General features: G+C 38.2%; 1 protein-coding gene across 1 annotated transcript in view; it reads right to left on the bottom strand.

Moving 5' to 3' along the window:
- The window catches only part of lgr6 (leucine-rich repeat containing G protein-coupled receptor 6), a 91,015-nt gene continuing 68,244 nt past the window's right edge, over positions 1–22,771 (bottom strand). Inside the window, exons 5-18 of the mRNA XM_079848447.1 lie at positions 21,091–21,306; positions 20,613–20,684; positions 16,509–16,577; positions 15,706–15,777; positions 14,222–14,293; positions 13,589–13,657; positions 12,633–12,704; positions 11,432–11,497; positions 11,112–11,183; positions 9,516–9,587; positions 7,631–7,756; positions 6,649–6,803; positions 5,435–5,515; positions 1–3,023 (exon numbers count right to left, since the gene is read on the bottom strand). Coding sequence (XP_079704573.1) covers positions 1,774–3,023; positions 5,435–5,515; positions 6,649–6,803; positions 7,631–7,756; positions 9,516–9,587; positions 11,112–11,183; positions 11,432–11,497; positions 12,633–12,704; positions 13,589–13,657; positions 14,222–14,293; positions 15,706–15,777; positions 16,509–16,577; positions 20,613–20,684; positions 21,091–21,306 — 2,464 coding nt within the window. The 3' untranslated portion in view covers positions 1–1,773. The remainder of the gene's footprint in view (positions 3,024–5,434; positions 5,516–6,648; positions 6,804–7,630; positions 7,757–9,515; positions 9,588–11,111; positions 11,184–11,431; positions 11,498–12,632; positions 12,705–13,588; positions 13,658–14,221; positions 14,294–15,705; positions 15,778–16,508; positions 16,578–20,612; positions 20,685–21,090; positions 21,307–22,771) is intronic.

The raw sequence follows: 22,771 nt of genomic DNA on the forward strand, positions 1-22,771 counted from the left end.
CTTATATCTGGGTTTATTGTTGTAAAATTTTCAAAGGTGCACTACATTCACATCTCTCTGAATTGTTCAGTAGTCCTCAAGACATACATTTATGAAACTAGTAACTTTATTAAATCATTCTTTATCACATGTGTACAGAAATACGAAAATATTTACATCCAGAATAGTGTCTGTTGTACAAAGATCTTAAAATTTCAATATAAAAAAATTACATTTTAATATACATTTAATATAAAAAAGAATAGAAATCAATGAGGATAAAAAAGGTATAGCATGCTAGATCAGAGGTAGTTATATTTTACAATACAATAGCTAGCCTACTTTACAATCTGTAAAAGATCCCGACCAAGCTTTATTACGACCTAATCAAATCACGCATAGTTCTTTTTATATCTTCAGTTTATAGCACTGACATATATCACTTTTTGCTCTTCCTTAATCATGTGGATTTGACTTAAAAAAATGAAATGCAACTCTGAAAATAGATGCTGTGACATAGTCTATGCAAGTAGGCTACATGAACGCAATGCTTCAAATTCCTTAAGCTTGATGTTCATGCTTCTGAAATGTTGCATTACGAATTACGTTTAAACTCATTTTAATGCATATTGCATTCAACTTATGTCTTGTTGGAGCATTGGTTTGAAGAAAGTCAATCAGTTAAAATAAGTTGTCAACATGTTTATAGCTAGATACCTGAATTTATGGCACAGACATTTGAAGGTGACTCTGTTCTCTCAAGAATTTCTTACCACCACTATTCATGTTAATATGTACAGTGGGACTGGGAGCTTGCAGTTCATTGGCCAAGGCTTTTGTGTACTTGCAGAGAGTATGTTTCTGGCCTTATGATCTAGCATCTCATGGCATGATGTATTTTCACTAAATATTATGTGACAATATACATAGGTATTTACCTTCCCATACAATTTTTTTTTTTTAATTCACTAGGTGCACATTAGCAAGTTACGACTTGCAAATAATTAACAAGGATATATACACACTTGGAAATGAATGCATAATGCTTTGAGATACATGACATAAGAATTGAGCTTTATGCAGAGACCTTTTTCACATTGACATATTTAGATACATCACTCCTTTTACATCAGCAAACATCCCTGTGATATTTTTCTAATTAAAGGAATGTTCCAGGTTCAAACAATTAAATGTGTTTGGTAAAGCACCAAAAAAAAAAAAAAAAAAAAAGAAAGACGTTGGAGCTGTAAAGCTGTAAATTGTATTAGCTTCGTTTCTGGTTATGCATTACCAAATACATGGTGGATTTGTTATTATGTAACACTGTTTTGTAGATACAGTGTGAATTTTAATATTCATACCCGTGCAGTACTTTTCCACATAGACTATCAGTGTACGTGCTTGTATTGTTTCGTTTGTTTTTATGGAAGGAGTTGAACGGGAAATTATTTTATTTGAAAATCCTCAGTATTCCCTGGATGATGATGATACTGAAACCAGAACATTCCTTTAGCCTAATTACACAAACAAGTTACAAAATTACAAAAAAATAAATGCGGATTTGTTTTTGAACATTGCTTAAATTACTGAATGGCCCACAAGATTGTGTCACAAAATGTGATTAGGCTTTTTTTTATGCCATGTAGCAGTTGGGACAGTATAGTTGTATATAGTCCCACATGAAAACAGTTCATTGTTCATTAGCTCTGAAGGTTTTAGGGGTCAGTTCATATGTAGGCTCACGACTTCTCAAACTCCTTGGGTCCTTGAAAGCTTTAGAGTTTAGGAGAAGACTTAAGAATGAGCTGAGAGAATCGGGGAGTGGTAGACTCCAGAAAAGAAGGTGCCATTATGAGTTTCCAGTCCACTGCTCCTGAAATACTCCTGCTCTTTGGCAATGAGTTCTGGTGTTGACCTGACCAGGTTCTCTCCAACGCTCTCCCTCTCTGTTGAGGGTTTCATCTGCATCTGGCATGGGATGAGAGGCACTGAGGGTGGGCAAGAAAACCGTGCGACTGTGTCTGGGTTTGGTGCTGATGAACTCTCGAACACTGCATCTGCCTCAGCGGCAAAGGACACCAGGGCTTGAGTGGAGTCATATGAGCTTTTCTCCGTGTCAACCGAGACGAAGGAATCCAGGTTGTGGTCATGATGGTGGTGAGCTCTTCTAAAAAGGAGACGTGCGTCTTCGCGGAAGTGTGGATTGAAGAGGAGGTAGAGCAAGGGGTTGATGCTTGCAGGAAGAGGCAGAAGCACCAGGACGACTGATTTGACAACCTCCTCGCTCACAGGAAAGAGTCCCAGAAGGGAGGAGAAGGTGAGGAAGGCTACGGGGCAGTAGAGCAGGCAGTTGGTGAAGATGAGCCAGGCCACATGCTTGATCATGGCACAATCCCAAATGCTGTCGAAGTCACCCTTCATCAGGTCCCAGTACAGTTTGATGTAAGTTCCGGTGATCACCAGGAAACACAGGGAGTTCATCATTATCAGAGCGACCATAAAACCCAACGTGGAGGGTTCGCCATCCGGCAGTGGTGAAGGCGTGCAGAGTGGAGTTGCCCCGTACTCCCCGACCCCAATTAGCGGCAAAGCGGCGACTGCCAACGAAAGTGCCAAGCAGGCCACAGAGGCGGCTCGCACGCTTCCCAGGGACGGCGACTTTCCGTAGGCGCGAGCACAAGACACGGACACGCTGCACTGCACTGCAGCCAAAGTCAGGAAGAGTATGGACCCCTCCGAGGCTAGTACTGAAAGAAAGCCTGTTGTTTGGCAACCAACACCAATTTCCCATTGAGCTCCGTGCAGGGCGAACTCTCCAAATGTCCGGGCATCGACCAATGCCAAGGTGCCGGTACACAGGCCCGTAAGCAGGTTGGCGCCACTGATGGTGCCGATGATGAACTTAACAGGGGAGAGATAGCTGGGGGATGCAAAGACAGTCAAGAGGAGAAGGCTGTTTCCCGTCAGCGAGACCAAAGAGATGAGCCACATGCCAAGCCGTACCACCCAACTGTCAAACAGGTTATCACATGGTTTAAATGGACCTGAAGGGGTGAAATGATCAATTAGAATTTGAGCATTATATCAGAAAGAACACATTCATTTGAGGCTTATTCACACAAGACTGCATTTTTTTTTTCTACGGATCAAATGCACAACAAAATAATACACACAATATTTAGTAAATCTTTCTTAAAATAGTTCTTGCATCAATTGTTGCTTTGAAAGAAGTGCAACATTTTATGTAAGAAAGTTTTTTTTTCAAATTAAGTACATTCATTTTTGTGCTTGTTTCATGAGACCCAATGCATCTTTATTAGCATCTTCACACTGAATATAAGCCGCTTTCTGACCAAGTAGTTACAGGAACTTAGTTCTAGGAACTGTCCACTTCTAAACAGTTCTAAGAACTACTCTCCCCCAAACTCGGTTTTGCTGTTTGCGTTCGCACTGGCCAAGTGGCCATAGGAACTGGTAGGAGGGGTAAGGGAGAGCACGGCGACTTTTATTTTGACGGCGCGACGGACCTTTATTTTTGGCGGCGCTGAGAACGCCAGAGCAAACAATGCTCGCATTCTCTGTGTTTATTAGTTAGCGATCTGTCTAACAGTACTGTTTAATATGTTATTAGATAGAACTGTTATAGAAAGTAGACAGTATATGAAAAAAGGTTATTAGCCTATGCCGTGTGGTTGATGTCCAGTGTTGCTAGCTGGGCAGATAAACATAATCATGTTTGGCTTGGTCCCCTCAAAGTTGCGTTGGATTTTCTCTTCAGCATAAAGGTTTAGAGACCCATCTATCACTGTTTTCCATGTTTGTATAGTTAGTTTATGGAGTAAATATATAGGCTATAATCTGTGTGTTTACATTCTAGCTGTTTTAAAAATGGCGGGTGCTGGTGTTCCACGTGCGTTCGGTCAATCAGCGTACACTAAACGTCACGGGTAGTTCCTATAGTGCTGGTTTAGACCCTACTCTGAAGTAGGACCTAAATTAGTTCCTCCAAATGGAGTTCCTAGAACTAAAATCGTTCCTAGTTCCTGCGGTGCGAACACGCTGACATCCGGGTACTTTAGCCAATAGTTCTAGGAACTGTGAAAAGGTTCCTCCGGTCGGAAAGCGGCTATAGTGCTGACTAGATTCTTTCCCCCATAATTCAAAAGAGAAGTTTTTCAGAGAATATGGCAGACATTTGTGAATGGTTTTAATACAATTGCTTGTATGTATAGAATATAAAAGAGAATAATAGTAGGCCACATTTTACCTTCTTCAGTAGTACGCTCTATGGTCATTTACATAAACAGGGCCTAAAATTAACACTCGCAGAGCGCCAAATGCGAGTAGAAATCGTTGTTGGAGAATATGAATTGGTGTCAATCGTCAGTTAGCTGGTAACTTTTTTTATGAATTCTAACAATGCAACATTGTGAGAACATAAACATGAACAAATGTGACCGATGCTCGGGACTGTTGATGGGCCAGTGCTGCATTGTCACGAAAGTTTAAGTCTTGCCAAATTTAAATATTCAAGTGCAAGAAGACACAAAAGGGAACTCAATTCGTTACTTATACGCTGTGTGAAAAGAAAGAAAAAAAAAAGAAAAAAAAGTCTCAGACAGCACGCGAATACTGAAATGAGTTCTGTTTCACATCTAAAAAAAATGCCCATTTCAGCAAGTATTCTACCGTCTTAGCGAGTTATCCGACCACAGTCGGTTATGGCTTGAGTGAAAGTAAACAGTCCAGAAATATAACACATGTGTATAAGTATCAGTACATTGGATCCGTTCATTAGGTCTTGTGACCGCAGCCTAATATTTACGTTGCTCTCTGTGTTTTCAATGTTACTCAAACAACAAAAGGACAAAGAAAAAATCACTCGCTGTTCTTGACTGAATCACTTTTGAAACTTTAATAAGGATTAATCTGTTTAATTTATACAGTGAAGACTTGTACATTTGATTACTTTATATAATGTCTCTACCTGAAAACTACTGTTATTTGTCTTTATTTATGTTTTAAATTTAGAGTTAGGCATGTAGTTATAGCTGTGGTATCGAAATTGGAATAGAGAACTGTGAATTTTCCCTGGTATCTGGCTGTTTTTGTTCATTTCGAATATACTGAAGCACATTTATTAATATTTGTCAAATCTTATTAAAATGCGAAATAAAATATGACGACAATAGCTGTTTTATACATAACTGGGTCACAGTTGAAACCATCTTTCTTTCTTTTTTTTATATCAGCACCATTTCTGGAAGTGGCAACACTTGACATTTCTTCACATGGTTATCAAATCATGCTAAGCTGAAGTGTTAGTGGAGATTCTGAGAAGTGTGCATAGATTTGGTGTAAACATTTGTTTTCTTCAACATGCGTGTTGTTTGGTTTGTTTGTAATCGATATGAACACAGTCTTGGTTGCAACATGTGTTGCTGATTGAATTTACCTGGGATGGGGGTACACTGTATGCTGGTTTGTAGTTTGGACTCTTCAATAGCTAACTGGAATTCCTCTAAGTCAAGGTCATCTGCAAGTGAACACATGAAAAGCATGAGGCACCTTTGGTTTGTGCATTTATGGCAGTATGATGAAATAGTCTTCAGTGTTCAAGATGCCATGATGCACTCAGTCTGGCAGAAGATAAATCACCATGTTATGGACATCAAGTCTGCTGGAACGGATTAATTTATCTAAGGGCTTTAGCACCACTCAACACCGAACACATCTCAGTTGCAACTTTCCATTTCTCCTTCAGTGTGCAATCAATCATCAGGCTTTGTTCACGCTCTGGTTTTGTTATTTTCCGATAAGCCAAATGGTGTGTTTTGGACCTTGAATTGTTAATGTTTATCTAATTTCCCATGGAGTGTAATTACGGAGGTCTGCTTTCAAGTCTGAAACCTGATCAGATCGCATCGAGGAATGCATGGAGAAAAGACACATTTGATTTCATCTGTCAAATACCTGCGGTTACTGTAAGGCCCTGACATGTTTCTACTGTGCTAATTAAAGATGAAGAAACTGGCAGATAGAAGAGAGCAAATAAAAATAGACTCGCACACACACACACTGTGGAAAACCGCTACAAGTGGTGCTTTTATGTTCCTTTTATATGAGGAACGTGTTTGTGTAAGGTCAATGTTTTCATTTTTTGGCTACAGGGACTTTGATAAAAGGTTTACTGTACAAACTTGAGTGACTTGATACAATACAGTATTGGAGTTGGGAAACTTGCCACGATAAGTTCAGATCATTTAAACTTCACCAACTGGTTTATTCTAGCTGTTTGCATGTCTGTTAAGAAGGTGAAGAGATCACCTTAGAAAGTATAAAACCATTTTGATCTAAATTCTTAAGCTTAAATGCTTGAAATCATCTTCACTTGAAGGTCACTACGTAATTCCCACTCTGTTTGTTATAGTTTCAGTGACTTTATTATTGTTGTACAATGTGGAAAATAGTAATAAATAATGGTGAGGTGTCTACATTTTTGTGGTGGTGACTGGTGGTACTTCAAAGAATACCATGTTATTACCATTGTACTAAGTTAAAAAAGGTACTGTTTTGCAAATGGTGCTTGCTACCACTTTCTTCCTAGTCACAATGCTGTAAAATGTTAGACAGATTTGTGAGATGGCCTAGTTAAGTTGTAGGACTTACAGTTGTTGTCAGTGTGAATGGGGAACAGGGACAGCGCTTTCTTCTGGAGATCTTCCTCTTCACTGCCCATCTGTTCTTCCCACTGGCTGGCTGCTTTGTAGCCGTTACAGGCTCCAAATACACAGCACTGATAGGCATATGGCATCTCAATTACCCTGTTTCAACAAAAGCAATGTATAAAATGAAAAATAATTGTATATGTTCCATCAAATATTTTTATACCACAAATAGATTTATTATTATGTGCTAAATGGAGTTTTAACATTAAAAATAAGGACATATTGCATCAGTTTAAGGAAATATGAAAACTATAAAAGATCCCATTTCAGAGGAAAAAATGATTCATCAATCTGCAAATAATGCATGAAGTGATCTAGCAAAACATCTAACTGCAAGGGCTATTTTAAATGTATTTGGGTCACAACTGAAACCTGGCTTCTCTTTAATTGTAATCAGTTGCTTTTTGGAAATGGTAATACTTGAAATCGCTCATTTCTTGAGGTGCTAATCAAATCACAGCAGCACTTAAGGCTGACGTCTTGGAGCGCTTCCAAAGCCCTGTGCTGTTGATGAATCGAGACAGGATATTTATAACAGCCTCTCCTGTATTGAGAATAAGGTATCTTGAAATAATCTTTCCGCCTGTCAGATGACTTGCATCAAGCCAGATATTCTAGGAAACCGAACAGAAATCGTTTACTCGTACAAATGAACAGAATGTTCCTTGGGGCACAGCCTGTTCCAGATTGTTAGTATCTTGAAACTGTCAAATCTATAAACGATTGAATGTTTCTCCGAAAACAGAGTAAAACCTTCATGTGTTTTTGAGCTATTCGAGGCATTTGTGTTGTGGGACTTAATAACCACATACACTTGTGAATTTTCTTTGATGGTTTAACATGAAAGTGTTTTAAGTCTAGCTAATCTGTCGTTGCGTGGGATAGCAGAGTTTATTTGGGGTTATTGGTTATCACAAGTGTACCTTATGTTGGGGAAGTCCTCCTCTCTGAAAGAACGCGAGAGTGCCATGTTGCCTTTCAGTTTAAGATGAGTAAGACTTGTTAGCCCAACTAGTGGGAGACTGCTCAGTCGGTTCCCAGTGAGATCTCTGGATGGAGAGAGGAGAAATAGATGGATCATCATGAGTAAAAAAAGTTGCAGATGGAGCTAAAGTGTAATGTCCCATATTATACTATAAGATCATTTTGTGTGAACGTTTGTCAACATTGTGCCTTGGAGATCTTCTGTTGGAAATCACGAAATTATGGTCATGAGGATTTAGCAGCTTTTGAAGTGAAATGTGTTACCGTCAGTGATGCGGTTAAAAAGGCAACCATCATATGAAATGTTTTAGCCATTTTGCAGTTATGCAGTTAGCTGGTGTGTTAGAGATCTTAGTGGATGTGTGAAGTCAGTTTTCCTCAAGTTCACATAGGTATCCTAACCACAGGTTCATCACATTAACTATATGAACATGAACATGATCTACTAATATCTTGCAACCAATAAGTACCCTGATTATGCTTTTACCTTTCATGTAGTGTAATAGCTGTTTGTGAATGGAAACGGTCTGCAAATTTTTAAAGATCAAAGTGCAGATAAATGGAGTCATTGTCTCCCAAACTAACAAATCGATTCTGAACTGCCTGAAAGGAGTCGTCAGTAATTCCAGACTTAATTCCTGCTCAAAACTACATAGATTTGTAACTAATGTGCATAATGCTAACCTATTGTCTTCATTGTCTGCCCGTGAACAATGTCTACTTTGACCCTCAAACACTGTAGCTGTAGCTGAGACTGGAAGTGTTTGGTTCATGTTGTCGACATGTCAAGAAGACATGTCTGACATTTTCTGTGCTGCGAAAGCAAATCCACTTTGCATACACTTCCAAACGGATGAGGACGTGAAGAGTCATCTACAGTGTACAACAAACTAAATATAAACACCACTTTTAAAGCCAAAGTCATGCTTGTGATGGTGGCACGGGTTGATCAGCTTCTTCTTTCAATGTTTCAAAATATATGTATATGTGTGTGTGTGTGTTAAATACCAGTATTCTGCAGTGAAGAGGCTGTGAACTTTTCTAAATCCAACAACACTTGTTGTTAGGAGAACGTTTTATTTAAACCGACATGTTTTGGCACACAGGACTTGAACTTTTAACCCTGATGAAAGCTGAAATGCATCGGTTTAAATAAAACTGTGCATGTTCCAGGTTCAACACAAGTGAAGCTCTATCGACAGCATCTGTGGCATGCTGTTAATTCATTTACAAAGTGAAGGACGAGTCAAAATAATTTTTTTGTGGTAATCAACAGCATGCCATAGACACTGTCGAAGGAGTTGTACTTGTATTGAGCCTGAAACAGTGATTTGCCTTTTCCATGCACTTTGTTTGGTAGTGAATTTGCCCCAGAGTAATTACTTAGAGGTTCATACGAGGTCTATAACTATTGCGATATCCACTCGGGTATGACATTCTACAGTCATTCACTGCTGCACACATTTATCAGCCTCACTCTGTCACACTTTATCAGTCTTCCCCATTCATTCATCACATTCTTCACCTAATGTTGCTTGCATTTAATCGCCTGTGACTGATGATGCACGTCTTCAACAATGCACAGAGCTTTTAACCATGATTACAAGTCTTTTCACTTTGAGCCAAAGAAAGCATTGCACGAATGACAGAAACTCAAAAGTGTGCATCATGGAATCTATGTTTGTGCAAATGGGGTGGTTGCGCAAAGTCACAGTTTAATAACAGTGCTGTACATCTATACAGGCATCTTGACTGTGTGAGCTTTATCTTCAGTGGGAAATCCAATGATATACACTGGCAGTGTTTTGCATATAGTATACTTACAGTTTAATGAGAGACTGAAGAGAGGAAAATGCGTCAGGGTGGATGGTGTTGATCCGGTTCCAGCTAAGATCCCTGTAATGAAACATGATTTACTCATCCATACACCTGTCATTTCTCCTTTTCTCATAAAAATAGAAATGCTTTTGCTCAGAACTTGACAGCCAACATGAAAGTTTCTTTCCTTATCAGATATCTGTATTGCTCTCATATTCTTTTAACAATAATCATTGTTGTGTATATCATTTTCTGGCTTTTGGTTGGTAGTTGTCAATTGGTTAGCTTGTCTTGGCCTCTAGGTGGAAGTGTTGGTGAGCTTTACCAATTATTTCTATGAATTCTCTCAATGAATTCTTTCTTGACACAATATCAATGTTCTTAAAAAAAAAAAAAATATATATATATATACAGTGGAGTTAATTAAAAAAATAAACCCCATTTAAATGGTTAATGCTTAAAAATTTGGAAATTAATAAGGAATATTTAAGACGCGTGAACTTGATTTTTTTTTTCTCAAATCAATCGTGCAGTTTGAGTGCCTCTAAGCAAAAAGACAATTAAGTATTTATTTATTTTTTTATCCATCATTATGTTTCAGTTTGTAATGTAAAATGTGTATTAAAGGTACACTGTAACTTTTGGACCTGTAGTGGTTAAAAAAAACAAAACTGCTTGTATTTTGTGGAAGAACATTGTTTTGGTTGTGCTTTGGCTCTGCGTGACTGCGGATGAATACGGTTATCTTACTGCTCATAAAACATTCACTACTCGGCTTTAGAGATAAAACTAGTTTAGATGGAAAGGATCTCAAGCGGACTAGCTGAAGATGTAACTGTAGTTTTACCCATTAATAGACACGGTACTTCCATGAAAATAAATTCCAGCACAGCGCTACAACAACCATAATGAAATGAGCCTTCACAACAGATAATGCTTTACAATGAACTCTGTTAGAGAGCTACATATGGCATATGTTCAATAAAATACCTTACTCAACTGTTGAGTAATAAAATCACCATCTCCTTTTACAACATTTCAAATCCCTCAGTTCTCGCCATCTCTGACAAGTCAAACTAATGTTGATTCTTGTTTTATTACAACCTCTTTTTGCCAGCAGACTCTCCTCTGTTTCGGTGTTTTTTTAAAACGGGTGATTCCCCAGAAGTTGGGAGATTTAGCGGATCCATGTCAAGCTTTCTCGCTCGCTGTGGCAACTAACCTCTGTCAATCACACACCAGAAACGCCTCAAAGTAGCCGGGGAAAATTTACTCTATTTACGGATATGATGAGACACGCACGGGCGAATGATGTATGTATTTCCCATGAAAACCATCCCAACAGGTCTAAAATATAAACACTTATAACAAGCTAACCAGTGAATCATGGTAAGACAAAAAGATTGAAGATGTATCGACTCGATATTTAAATGTTGTTCATTTTGAACTTTTTTTTTTTTTTTACATAGCCTTGAAGAAACCTTTAGAGAAATGCAAATAGGAAGTATTTTCCCTGGTGCTTTTATATTGTACTGTAACTCTTGAGGCCATCAGAAGATGTGTGTGCGTGTGTGTGTGTGTGTGTGTGTGTACAGTACTCACAGTGAGCGCAGAGAGCTGAGTTGTTGGAATGTGTTCATCTCAATCTGTTTGATCAGATTGTGCTGCAGGCCTCTGCCGAGTCAAAACAAAAATCTGGTTTTATTGCATCTCACACATACACACACACACTCACACACTACGCCAGACATCATACACAGCGACCAAGGACACACTTGAAAGCCTCCACAATATGGACAATGATGGATTGCTACTGTAATGACGTTCATTTGTCATTTGTCAAATACTATGCGGGTTATTAGAGATATCTTAGATATTGGCAATATTACTCTATTACACTAGAGAGAGAAGCCTGAACTCACATCTCTTGAAGCGAGGCACAGTGGTAGAAACTCGGCAGCTCTTCTATGACATTGTGAGACAGCTCCCTGAAATCAAACAAATATAGATTAGAAATGTCTTCACATGAGACTTCTTTATCTTAAAAAGCATTTCTTACAGTAGCTCAAGAATAATGACAGAGGTTGACTGGAAACACTTCACAATAATTTCATAAAACTCTTAACATATCAGTAGTTTAATATCAAATGAATACAAAAACATGAATAAATATAGAAATATACAAATTAAAGTTATAATTATTTTGACGTATTTTCCACTTCTATCCCAGTTTAAGCACTGGTGGGTCTGTGACTCTATAAAACAAAGACCCATTAATGCAAGTCAGTTCAAATGTAGTTTCTGTTTGAATGTGAAACGACCAACTGTTTGTAAAATTACATTTCAACAATATTTTTTAAACTGAAAAGAAAAAAAATCTCAATAATGGTATGATTTAGCTTATTTAGTTTCAATTAACATGATCTGAAATGTGCATTACAATTCTCATTTTTTCCTACAAGTGCACCATCTCTCCCTTATACTGTTTCTGTCATCATGAAATGTACATGTTTCTTAATGTAACATTATAATAAGTGCTCCAAGTTGCATGTCAGTATGAGTTTAGTTTTAAGACCATCTTTTAGTGTTATATCTTTTTACCCAATATAGTGTTTATGCAAGAAGAAACCTTGGAGAGAGAATAAGCGAATATATCGAGAGAATGGCATGTTAAGCAGCTACTTTCCCCAGAGGTCTAATTCATCATTTGAACAGTTACATAAAGTCTCGCTTTTCCTGCAGGGGTTTCTCTAACTCAACTTGTTCACCTGAAAGTGGTTGCTCCTAAACAAGTTACAAAGAGTGATTAAATGCACAGAAAAAAGTTGAGATTCAAAAATAATTGAATTAAAATGACTTTTTAACAACTTTCAAATTGTTTGCACAAGCTTGCGCAAATGATAAAAAAATAAGAAGTAAAGTTGGCTAAAATGATCCACCTGCTGATGTTTTGAAGTTCATGTTAAAGGAGGCTTTTAGGAACCCCTTGAACGTTTGGTTACATCAAATCCCTCAGGGGGAATTTCAACTCCCTTTGCCAGTTCGGATCTTTAGGAATCTTTTAGAGCTGAGCTTTTGAATGTGTTTGTGTGTTGCAGGTGCGTATTTGTGTTGGGAACTCACAGCACTCTTAATTTAGGCAGCAGGTGGCAGAGATCGTATGGCAGGCCGGTCAGTCCAGCTCGGGTCAACGTACTGAGAGAAAATCAAAGAGGAAAGTTTACACTGTGTGTGTATGGGTGTGCGTGTGTGTGTGTGTGCGTGTGCGAGAACCAGGAGAGAGAAACAGGCAAATAAATGAATGTGAATGCACTGCAAAAGATGACTTAAAAATAAACTGAGATTTATCCCTAGAGCAAGTTAAAAATTATGCTAATTCAACAAGACAAAATATATAATTATTTTACTTATATACAAGTATATTTTCAAAAAACAAGTCTTGTTTTGAGGGTGTTTAGACAAATAAGACCATTCAAATTGATTAATGATAATAAATTAAATATTAATAAGTCAGATGTAATGTAATTTTAAGTTGAAATGACTCAAACATCTTAGTGCTTAGAAATTTAAGGCAGCAATTTTTTTTTTTACAGTGTAAAAATTGTAAACACCGTTGCTGTGTTGGGCTGGTCGGGTTCTTCAAACTAAGCAATATTTTGTGTAAAAATTATAAACACTGTGGTGCTATCAAAATGTGGCTTAGTTTGAGGAACCCGACCAGCCCAACACAGCAACTTTGACTCAAACAATGGCGTAAGATTGGGGTGCGACCAAAAGCTGTTTTAAAAAACCCTTCCCCCTTAACTCTAATGAGTGGTTTAATGCTCCGTGGCTTTTAGGATCAGTAACTATATACTTCATATTAACAGATGCTTCACAAGTAAACATTGAAGGGCTCGGTTCAGCAGGCCCATGCCTAAGCATCGTTTTTACCCTTGCTGACATGCTGAGAGATCAGTAAAAGCATCTCTATTTTGTCAACGGTTATTCCATTGTCCTCGACGGTGGGAAGAACTTCTGGAAGTCTCTTAAGTGAAACCGATCCTGCGTGAAATGGGGACATTTGATCTCAGACTCACAGAACTTGCAGGCTGGTGGTTCCTTTCAAATCTGGAAACTCTCGGATCTCAGTGGCCCCGTTCAAAGAGCTAAAACGAGATTAGATAACTCATTAGTGAGGATCGTTCTGCTAATGAAGATGTCGTCCAGCAAAACCACAGGGATGTCTACTGTTACCGTACACACTTAGCTCTCCGTCATCTAGAGGGAATATTATTCCACTTGATTCCATCATTTTGATTACACTTGCAACGCTACCCAAAATCAACAATGGAAGACGGTAGACTTTGTATCAAAATAATGAATGCTGAATAGACACTCACAGCATTCTTGTGCATTATCTGTGTAATTGGAGAGAGGTAAATTACTTTTTTACTGGTTTTATGAAAAGCTAAATCTCATATTCTGGCATTTATGAGGTTATAATTGAAACGTGCTGTTTTTTGGAGACAAATTACTAGTTTAATGTTTACTTATGAGAGAGGTGATGGCAAGAGGTGAGCAAGATTACAGTATTCATCAAAATGAAAGCGATTATGAAATGGAAATTATACACATTTGCCAACTGGTACTTTAGAGGTGCCTTATCGGAAGCCAAACTGTTCTGTTTAATCATGTTTATGTGATCATTTCACACATAGACGTGTACTCACAGTGTGTGTAGCTTTGGCAAGAACTGAAATGCTGATCTTCCAACAAACTGAATGGGATTCTCGTAGAAATGACTGAACAGAGAAGAAAAAGACATTCGTTTTTGTTAGAAATGTAATGGATCATTCTAAACGGGTGCCTGTTCCATTTTGACAAGGATATATTTATATCCTTTCAGGAAAGTATGTCTTTAAGCATTAATAAAGTACAAAGTGCCATATCCAGCTAAATTAATAAAGCTTAACATATCAGAGCTATTTCTTGTACTATATTGTAACAGAGTTGATAATTGGAAAAACATCTGTTGTTCTTGGTAACAGGGTTGAGATGTAAAAAAGTGGTAACAGGATTGAGATGTTAAAAAAAGTAGTAACAGAGTTGAGATGCAAACGTAATTGGTAACAGGGTTGAGATGTAAGAAAAAAGTGGTAACAGGGTTAAGATGTAAAAAAAAAAGGAGTAACAGAGTTGAGATGTAAACATAATTGGTAACAGGGTTGAGATGTAAAAAAAAGTAGTAACAGTTGAGATGTAAGTGTAATTGATAACAGGGTTGAGATGTAAAAAAAAAAGTAGTAACAGAGTTGAGATGTAAAAAAAATTGGTAACAGGGCTGCTGTGTGCGGGCCTCTAACCCGGGTCTCTGGCATGGGATGGGGGCGCTCTAACATGGAGGCTAAAGACCGAAGTCTCTAGCGTTAGTCGCTAGAGCGCCTCTTGAGATCAGGGGAGTGAGGTTTTTACTCGCACAGCTCTTACTAGCTGGCCTCCTTAACATATAGACAAAATAAAGACAATTTTGCTTTTATTTTATCTCTGTCCATTTTTATCTTTTTATGCCAACCCTGTTAACATCATAAATATTGCTTATTAAAAAATAGAGTACTATTCAACAGATAAAATGACATTTTAAAATAAGGTTTCATTTGTTAGCATTAGTTAATGTATTAACTAACATGAACTAACAATGAACAATACATTTTGTACAGTATTTATTAATCTTTGTTAATGTTAATGCTTTACATTGATTGTTCATGTTAATTCACAGTGCATTAACTTATGTTAACAAATACAACAATTGATTTTAACAATGTATTACTAATTGTTGAAATTAACAAACTAAGATTAATAAATGCTGTAGAAGTATTTTTAATTCTTAGTTCATGTTAACTAAAGTAGTTAACTGATGAAACCTTTTTTATTTATTTATAAAAATCGATATATTTGCTAATACAGGTAGGAAAAAGCAATTCAATTAATTTAAAAATAAATGTACTGTATTTTTGTTGAGTTATTTCCACATCAACGTTAAAAACGGATACAAAAGGCACCCGTTTTGTAAAACGACCCAAATATTTGTCACATATTTCCTGCTCCGTTGGCTGAGATAAACAAACTTCAATAACATGTTCTGTCTGTTACACAGTGAGGCATGTTTAGTCAACAGAAAAAGGCTTTACTGTCGTTTCTGAGACGAGATACTCACATGGTCTGCAGAAGTGGGTTCCCCACAAACGCTCTCTCGGGAATGGCCTTAATGTTGTTGTTGTGGAAACCCCTGTGAGACGCATGGAGAGTGAGAATATGACCATCTGCACACTTAAACACAGTCTACTATAGGATGAGGAAATCCAGCGATCAAGACCCGCTTTGCTGAGTACTTTTGCTAACTGCATCTGTTCCGTATAGGCTATAAATTGTAGAGCTGACGTGCTATTCGGAGTGGCCACACATTCAACCACTGCAACAGCTTATAATTCATCATCATCTGCCGTCACTATGAATATAACACGCTAAAGTTAATTTATGGCACACATGTTGCCAGCAAATTGTAATCCGAAAATTCTAAACAGTCTAAAATAATTACACGTGTTAAATAAACAAGGTTAAAAGGTCTTTTTTGGGTGCCGAAAATTAATTCATCACCTTGGAGAATTGAGTCCAATTGCATCTTATCTTTTTATAAAGAGCAGAACTCTCCCATAAGCACACGTGTAAACCATTTGGTTGCGTCAATTCAAATCTGCCCATGTAAACATCCTTTGTATCTTACAGAAACACCTGTCGGGAGGCAGTCCCGCAGGCAAAAAACACTTTAGGATACTTGAGAAGGAAGGACTTAAGCGCTCATCTCTAAGCATCTGCTTTTTTGCAGGAAACTTGTGCTTGAGAACCACATTCTAGGGACTAACCGGGATTTATAAGGAGCACGAGGCCAGGCCAAGCGGTCCACTTTAAAGGAAGCATGCTGACACATGTATGCTGGGTAAGTTAGTCTCGGTTACTTACAGTTCCTGAAGCTTGGCCAGTGTGCGAATGGCCACGGGGAACTCTTGAAGGTCATTGAAGTTCAGTTCCCTAGAGAAAGGAGACCAACCATAAGAGCAGAAGAACTCTGAGGAACACAAGCTAAGAGAAAATGATTTATGATTTAATAAGCAAAGCTACGTTCTTTTTTTAAAGTTGTGTCTTGCATAAGACCACCTTTGGAACAACAATTAGCTAGCTCGTCACATATTAGCCCAACTGTTTTGACGTTTTTATTTGATCTTTCATCCTACGTGTCTGTAGCATAAGCAAACACTTAAGAACTGTGGTTCCAATCAGTCAAAATCTTTCCCTGTGACCTTGCAGGTTTTCCGTGTTGGTTGTCCTTGGAGACCTAGACAGCTGTTCTAAGCTAATCTGACATGACGTGACCTCTCCTCTGCATACATTATTTTTGTTGAATGCGTTTCATTAGCCTTCTAGGAAACCTGCGGCAAAAAGCGCGCTTGAACCAAAACACGGGCGGTTGCTAAGGGCGAGCGGCCTTACACGCAGGTGCAAGAACAATGTGTTTATGGCCACAGTTTGCATGTTGTTTTCCTTGGATGTCAGCGCTCCTTTTCATCTCTGATTCTTTCAGTTTTTCAGAGAATAATTATTGGGAAAATCCTATAATTGAACAGGAGCTTTTTTTCCCTTCACAAACCTTTTGCCCAGTAAAGGCGACTGGGCGGCATTAATAGGTGCCTTTTGGCCCTGTATCCCCTCGTGAAGGTCCAGGTCTTAGTCATATCGTCCACTCCCCGCAGTTACAATACCTAATGCTGAATGTGTCTCTTCATACCCATAATTATACATCTTATCCCTTAGTGTTAAGTGTACGCTTTCAAAACAGTCCAAATGTTTATATATTTTAGTCTTTTTTTTCTTTCTTTAAGGGGAAAAACGTTTCTGGCAGGTAGCCAGTGCGTTTGATGTGAGCTTGGTGAATAGGGGTGGACCCGCGTTGGACGCCATCCAGAAAGGGCGAAACACTTGCTTAATTCCAGTGTGCGTGGGTGTACATGTGTTTGTCTATATGTGCGTGAGTGTGTCTGTGTTGCAAAACAGTCTTAAAAATGAACTGACCTTGGCCTATTTGAGGTGAATATAAGGAAATTATTGATATATGACAAATTATCAATAGCCATTAGCAATGAAATTGCAAACATAATACATTTTCAAATACGGTCTGACCCACAGTTAGTCCCGCCCCAAACTCATGCCATTGGTTGAAACAATGTTGGCTGGTCAGGATTCTGCAGATCCTGATTTCACCAAGTGCAACATGTTCCTGGATCAACATCTTTGTTGATCCTGGAACAACATTCCAATCAACCAATCAGATTTGAGGGACAAGTTTACAGTTTATGTCAAGTTTTGGCTTACAACCACGGTTAGGTGCTTCTACATCAATGTTATTTACCATAATTTCCCTCTAAATCTTTTGGGTAGGGGTAGGTTTAGGGGTAGGAATATGGTTAGGACTACATTTATGAATAGGAATGTTGTTCCAGAATCAACTAAATTGAACAAATTGACCCAGGAACGCATCTAACTCGGTAAAATCAGGACATGCCAGGAGACTCAAACAAACAGCAATGTTTTGGTACCACAGTACCACTGCCTTTCAGGGGCATCGATCTATGAATGGCTTACTTGTAGATGACAAAAATAACATTGTATACTAAACAAGAGAATCAAAAGGATTGCATAACCAGTGCATGAGCAATTTCAAAAGGATTGCATAACCAGTGTATGAGCAATTTAGATTTTTATGAATGTGTATCTTTTTTATTCATTAGCCCTCTCACTTCTAGTGAGGCATGTAAGTGTTTAAGTAATTTTCTTCAAACATTGCATGAAAATTCACTCCTATACGGCCTATAAAATGGGCTGCACATGGAGAGACTGGGAACACAGTGCTGTGGGTGAGCCGTGCCGCGTGGCTCTGCCATGTCTACATCCTGGTTTTGTTTAGAACATCCGTCAGTCTTGTTTGGAGACATTACTTTGATATGGCAGAGAAGAGGAATGCCTTTCATTTCCTGGGAAGACCTCATTGTTTAGAACAGGAGCTGTCAGTTACCTTGATTTACAATTCGTCAAACCACGCAGAAGTCTGTTTGAAAGCTAAATCATCAGGCATCATAACAAAACAACACAGCGGTGGCCACTAAGTCTGATGATTATGAATGCGCTTTCAGAGATAATTATAGTGATGGGGATTACAGCAGCATCAATAAAAAGATGCATCCCACAAAAAGATGTCTGAGACCCTTTAAAGAAGGCTAATATGTTTCCCTCCGTTGTTTCAGGAAGCTCAGCACTTTCCAAACACACATGTGCAACTGAACGGAGACAGCTGGCATGATTTCTTACAGTGTGTCATGTTACATATAAGAATATTTTCCTTAGGAAGATTAGTTTCTTGCTTAGCCATCATTGTAGCGGTGATTACACTGCCATTCAGTATACAACTACATATTACGGTTTCTGGGATTTTTTTGTTTTTACTACCATGACATTTTAATTGTAATGCATACAAGTTTTAATACTTGTGGCTTTATCCACTACAGACACATTCCAAACTGTATATATATATATATATATATATATATATACACTGTATATATCTACAGGATCATAACTGATTCTCCTATCACCCTGGCTTTTAATAAAAATAACATTTTTATCATTTTTGTCATTTTCAAGTGCTTAAGTCTAGTGCAATAAATATTTTCTCCTTAAAATCAAATCTCCTTCCAAACGCCAAATTTATCAAGCCGCAGAATTTTCACGGGAGAGTTTCAGCACACGGTTCCTCTGTGATTGCTCTCAAATGAAGTGTTCAGTTCAGTCTGTGCAATTCTCAAGGCTGAAATCTTCTCGTAAAGAGGAAAACGTCATCTTTAGCACTTCAGCAGGCTGTTAAAAAGCAGGTGTGAACCTCTCGGTATCCTGGAGACCACCATGACTTTAGCATATGCGTAATCCTTTAAAGCCAAACTTTCATAGCATGGTCTATGTAATGTCTTTCATACATTACATTACAAATATGTGTTGGCTTTGGTTCATAGGCCCCTTTCAACATTTCTCATGAATTTTAAAAGCATTTAGCATGTATTTATTGGGCCTATTTAACATTTGATTTCAATCTACCATGTTTGGTAATGTATAATAAGTTATATAGCATGAATCTGGCAGAGAATGTGTGCTATTGTCCAGGTGTGATTATGAAAATTGTAGCCAGTAGCCATAAAATGATTGTTTATTAATTTATCCATTCTCATATATTTGTATGGGTTTTATTATGACTGTCAATTAAAACTTGATCCAGTATAACTTAATTTCAAACACCTCAAACATGTGTCATGCTATTGACATTGCCTGAATAGTCCAATAGAACTGCACGGGTGTAGTAATACAACACATAAAAATCCACATTATGAAAGAAATTATTTCCCATGACATTTCCCACTCAATTAAAATACCTTATTTACTGTATTACTGAATATATGAATTTAAAAGGGAGAGGGAAGCACACAAGAAAGCTTTTTTTTTTTTTGCCACCTGTAATACCAGCCTAAGCCACTAGGGACATCAGCCTGATAACCACAAAGAGCCCCCTAAAAACCACTGTATAGTTTGCACACTGCTTACACGTACGAGTACTTTCATATGGAGCACTAAAGACATTATCCAACACCGAAGTCATTGTCAGGGAATCATTGCTTCTTCTATTACAGAAATTGAAAGTCTGCCATAAATTCTCAGATTTTAATAAGAGGTACGAGTGTTTCCTAAAAACAAGGTACTGCAATTAACATGTTCATATCTCAACAGCACAAGTATTGTGTAAAGAATGATATGTTTATAGTTCATGCAAAGCTGAACCACTGAACATACAGTAAATAGAGTCAGGCTAGTTTGCTAGTAATTTTGATTCATATTTATAGCCACAGCCTCTTCCATAATGATAACACGAGGATGCCAAAATCAAATAACAGATCAGGGTCTGTTTGCATTAAAAACAGGAAATGCTTTCATGTTTTTAATCTTTCATGAAGGGATGATCTTACTTACAGAGTCTCGAGGCTGTGTAGTCCCTCAAAGCAGTTCTGCCCGAGGGTCTGGATCATGTTGTTATGAAGATGCCTAAACGTGAAAACATTCATTAGCATTATAGTAAACATCAAAACAAACCTCAGGAATGACACCTGTTAGGCTGTGCTCATTGCTTCAAATAAATGTGAACGTGGCGGATGATATATAAACTTAAACCACACTATCATTTCACTGCTTTGCAAATTAAAGTGTTTAAGATTATTGCGGTGTCCTATCAAACCAAGGCATGTGTTCAAACTTCCTCTGATTTCCTGGTTTCCATTCCTCACACCGATACATGCACAATGGTTAGTGTGACGTATACTCAGAATCAAGGGCATTTCTAAGCCATGTTAACATTGTAGAGATTGGATATGTTGGGGTAAGATACTAAGCATGCTGATCCAGGAATACATCCAACTAGTTTAAAACATTTTGTGTGGAAGTAGATACGTACAGGACAACCAGGTTGGAGAGGTTCCTGAAGGCATAGTCAGGGATGTGGGTGATGCGGTTTAGGGCAAGGGTCATAGCCTGGAGTGAGGAGAGGTCATTGAGGGCGCTTATTGGGATCTCTGTCAGGGCATTGTCATCAAGCCACAAGTGCCTCAGTGACCGCATACCCAAGAGGGTCCTTGCTGGCACCTCCATAATCAGATTGGCATCCAGACGCCTGTTTTTATTTGAATGAACACAAGCAGATGTTTATTCCTGTACAAAGGTTATGGAGGGTGCAGAAATGATAATGCAGTCAGCCATGTTTAACAGTCACTAGTTGGTTAAACCTTCACCTCAAAATTGGGCATTTATTTCATGTCAAATCAACAGCAGACTTTAGTTAATATGAGCAATTACTATTGGCAAGAATGAAGAGATGAAAGCCATTAGGCTTTAAGGGACTGGTGGTATATGCCTTTCCCTACAGATGAATCACTGAAGGAAGTCTCTGAACCTGTGTAAGCAGGACACTATACGCAACCCACCTTCCATAAAAATATACTTAAGGCAAGATTTACTAAACAGGGCAAATTAGCGCAAATTAAACAAATTAAAGAACACAGAACACAGAACAACTCTGTTTAAAGAACAGAGTCAGATCATTTCCATAATGACCAATGCAATCTACAAAGAGCAGCGTAAATTAGCATCTGGTTTAAGACATGCTTTTTTTTGGCGGTAAATGATGCCGCAAATACCAGTAAATTGACGAGCGCCAACCTTAGTAAATCACCGTGATTCTTCTAAATACTCTCTTCCCATAAATTTTGCGTCCGAAAGGGAAACTCCTACAAAATCATAACCAATAAGGTCAGCTGCATAGTAACACTGTCCACGCCTTTTCAGTGCAAAATTTTCACTGTGTGTCTTTAGTAAATCCTGACAGTAAATTTTTTAACGCCAAAAAGAGGGTTTGCGCTGGCGCAAGCTGCAAGTAAATCTGGCCCATAGTAGGGTCTTCCACCAACTTTAGACTTTTTTGATAATGAGGCCTGACCTGGCATGAGTCCAGCCCAGTATTTGTGACCCAGTCAGCGGTAACACTCCTTGTCAGTGCAGTGTCCTGTCATGGAATCTACCTCTTTCATTTCATTCATTAAACTGCCAAGCTTTGCGGAGGTATATCAAAACAGATGAACAAAGGAGCCATAAATTGTGGCTAAATAGAAAGAGATACCATGCTGTGGTCTGCGGTCACAACATTTCTGCTTTGACAATATCATAATTAAAGGATAATTTTGTTGCCTTTTTGTTTCAATCTTTTGTTATTCTGGTGTAAGGATTGGCACCACTACCTAAGCACTTTAGTCCCCTCCCCCCTCCCCCCTTTAGTAGCTCCAGCATGGACTTGTTTAATGAGAGTTTTGGCACGATTGCTGCTCTAAACGTTTGATAAAGAAGCATCGGGAGCCCACAGGTGGAGTGCTCTGCTTTGTGTATTTTCACATTTTTTAATTTAAAGCTTTTGAAGAAAGAAAGGGTGCTAAATCACAGCAAGTGTGTTTCAGAGGATACAAAGAAAAGTTGTGCAATCACAAACCAGGCGTACAAGGGCTGCCGAGGCAAAGATTCCACTCTCGATCCAACCACATGAAGGCATTTTGTAAATTGGCCATTCCTCTTTCATTTCGCTTGCGCTC

Source organism: Squalius cephalus, assembly GCF_949319135.1.
Source record: "Squalius cephalus genome assembly, chromosome: 18".
Classification (NCBI taxonomy): Eukaryota; Metazoa; Chordata; class Actinopteri; order Cypriniformes; family Leuciscidae; genus Squalius; species Squalius cephalus.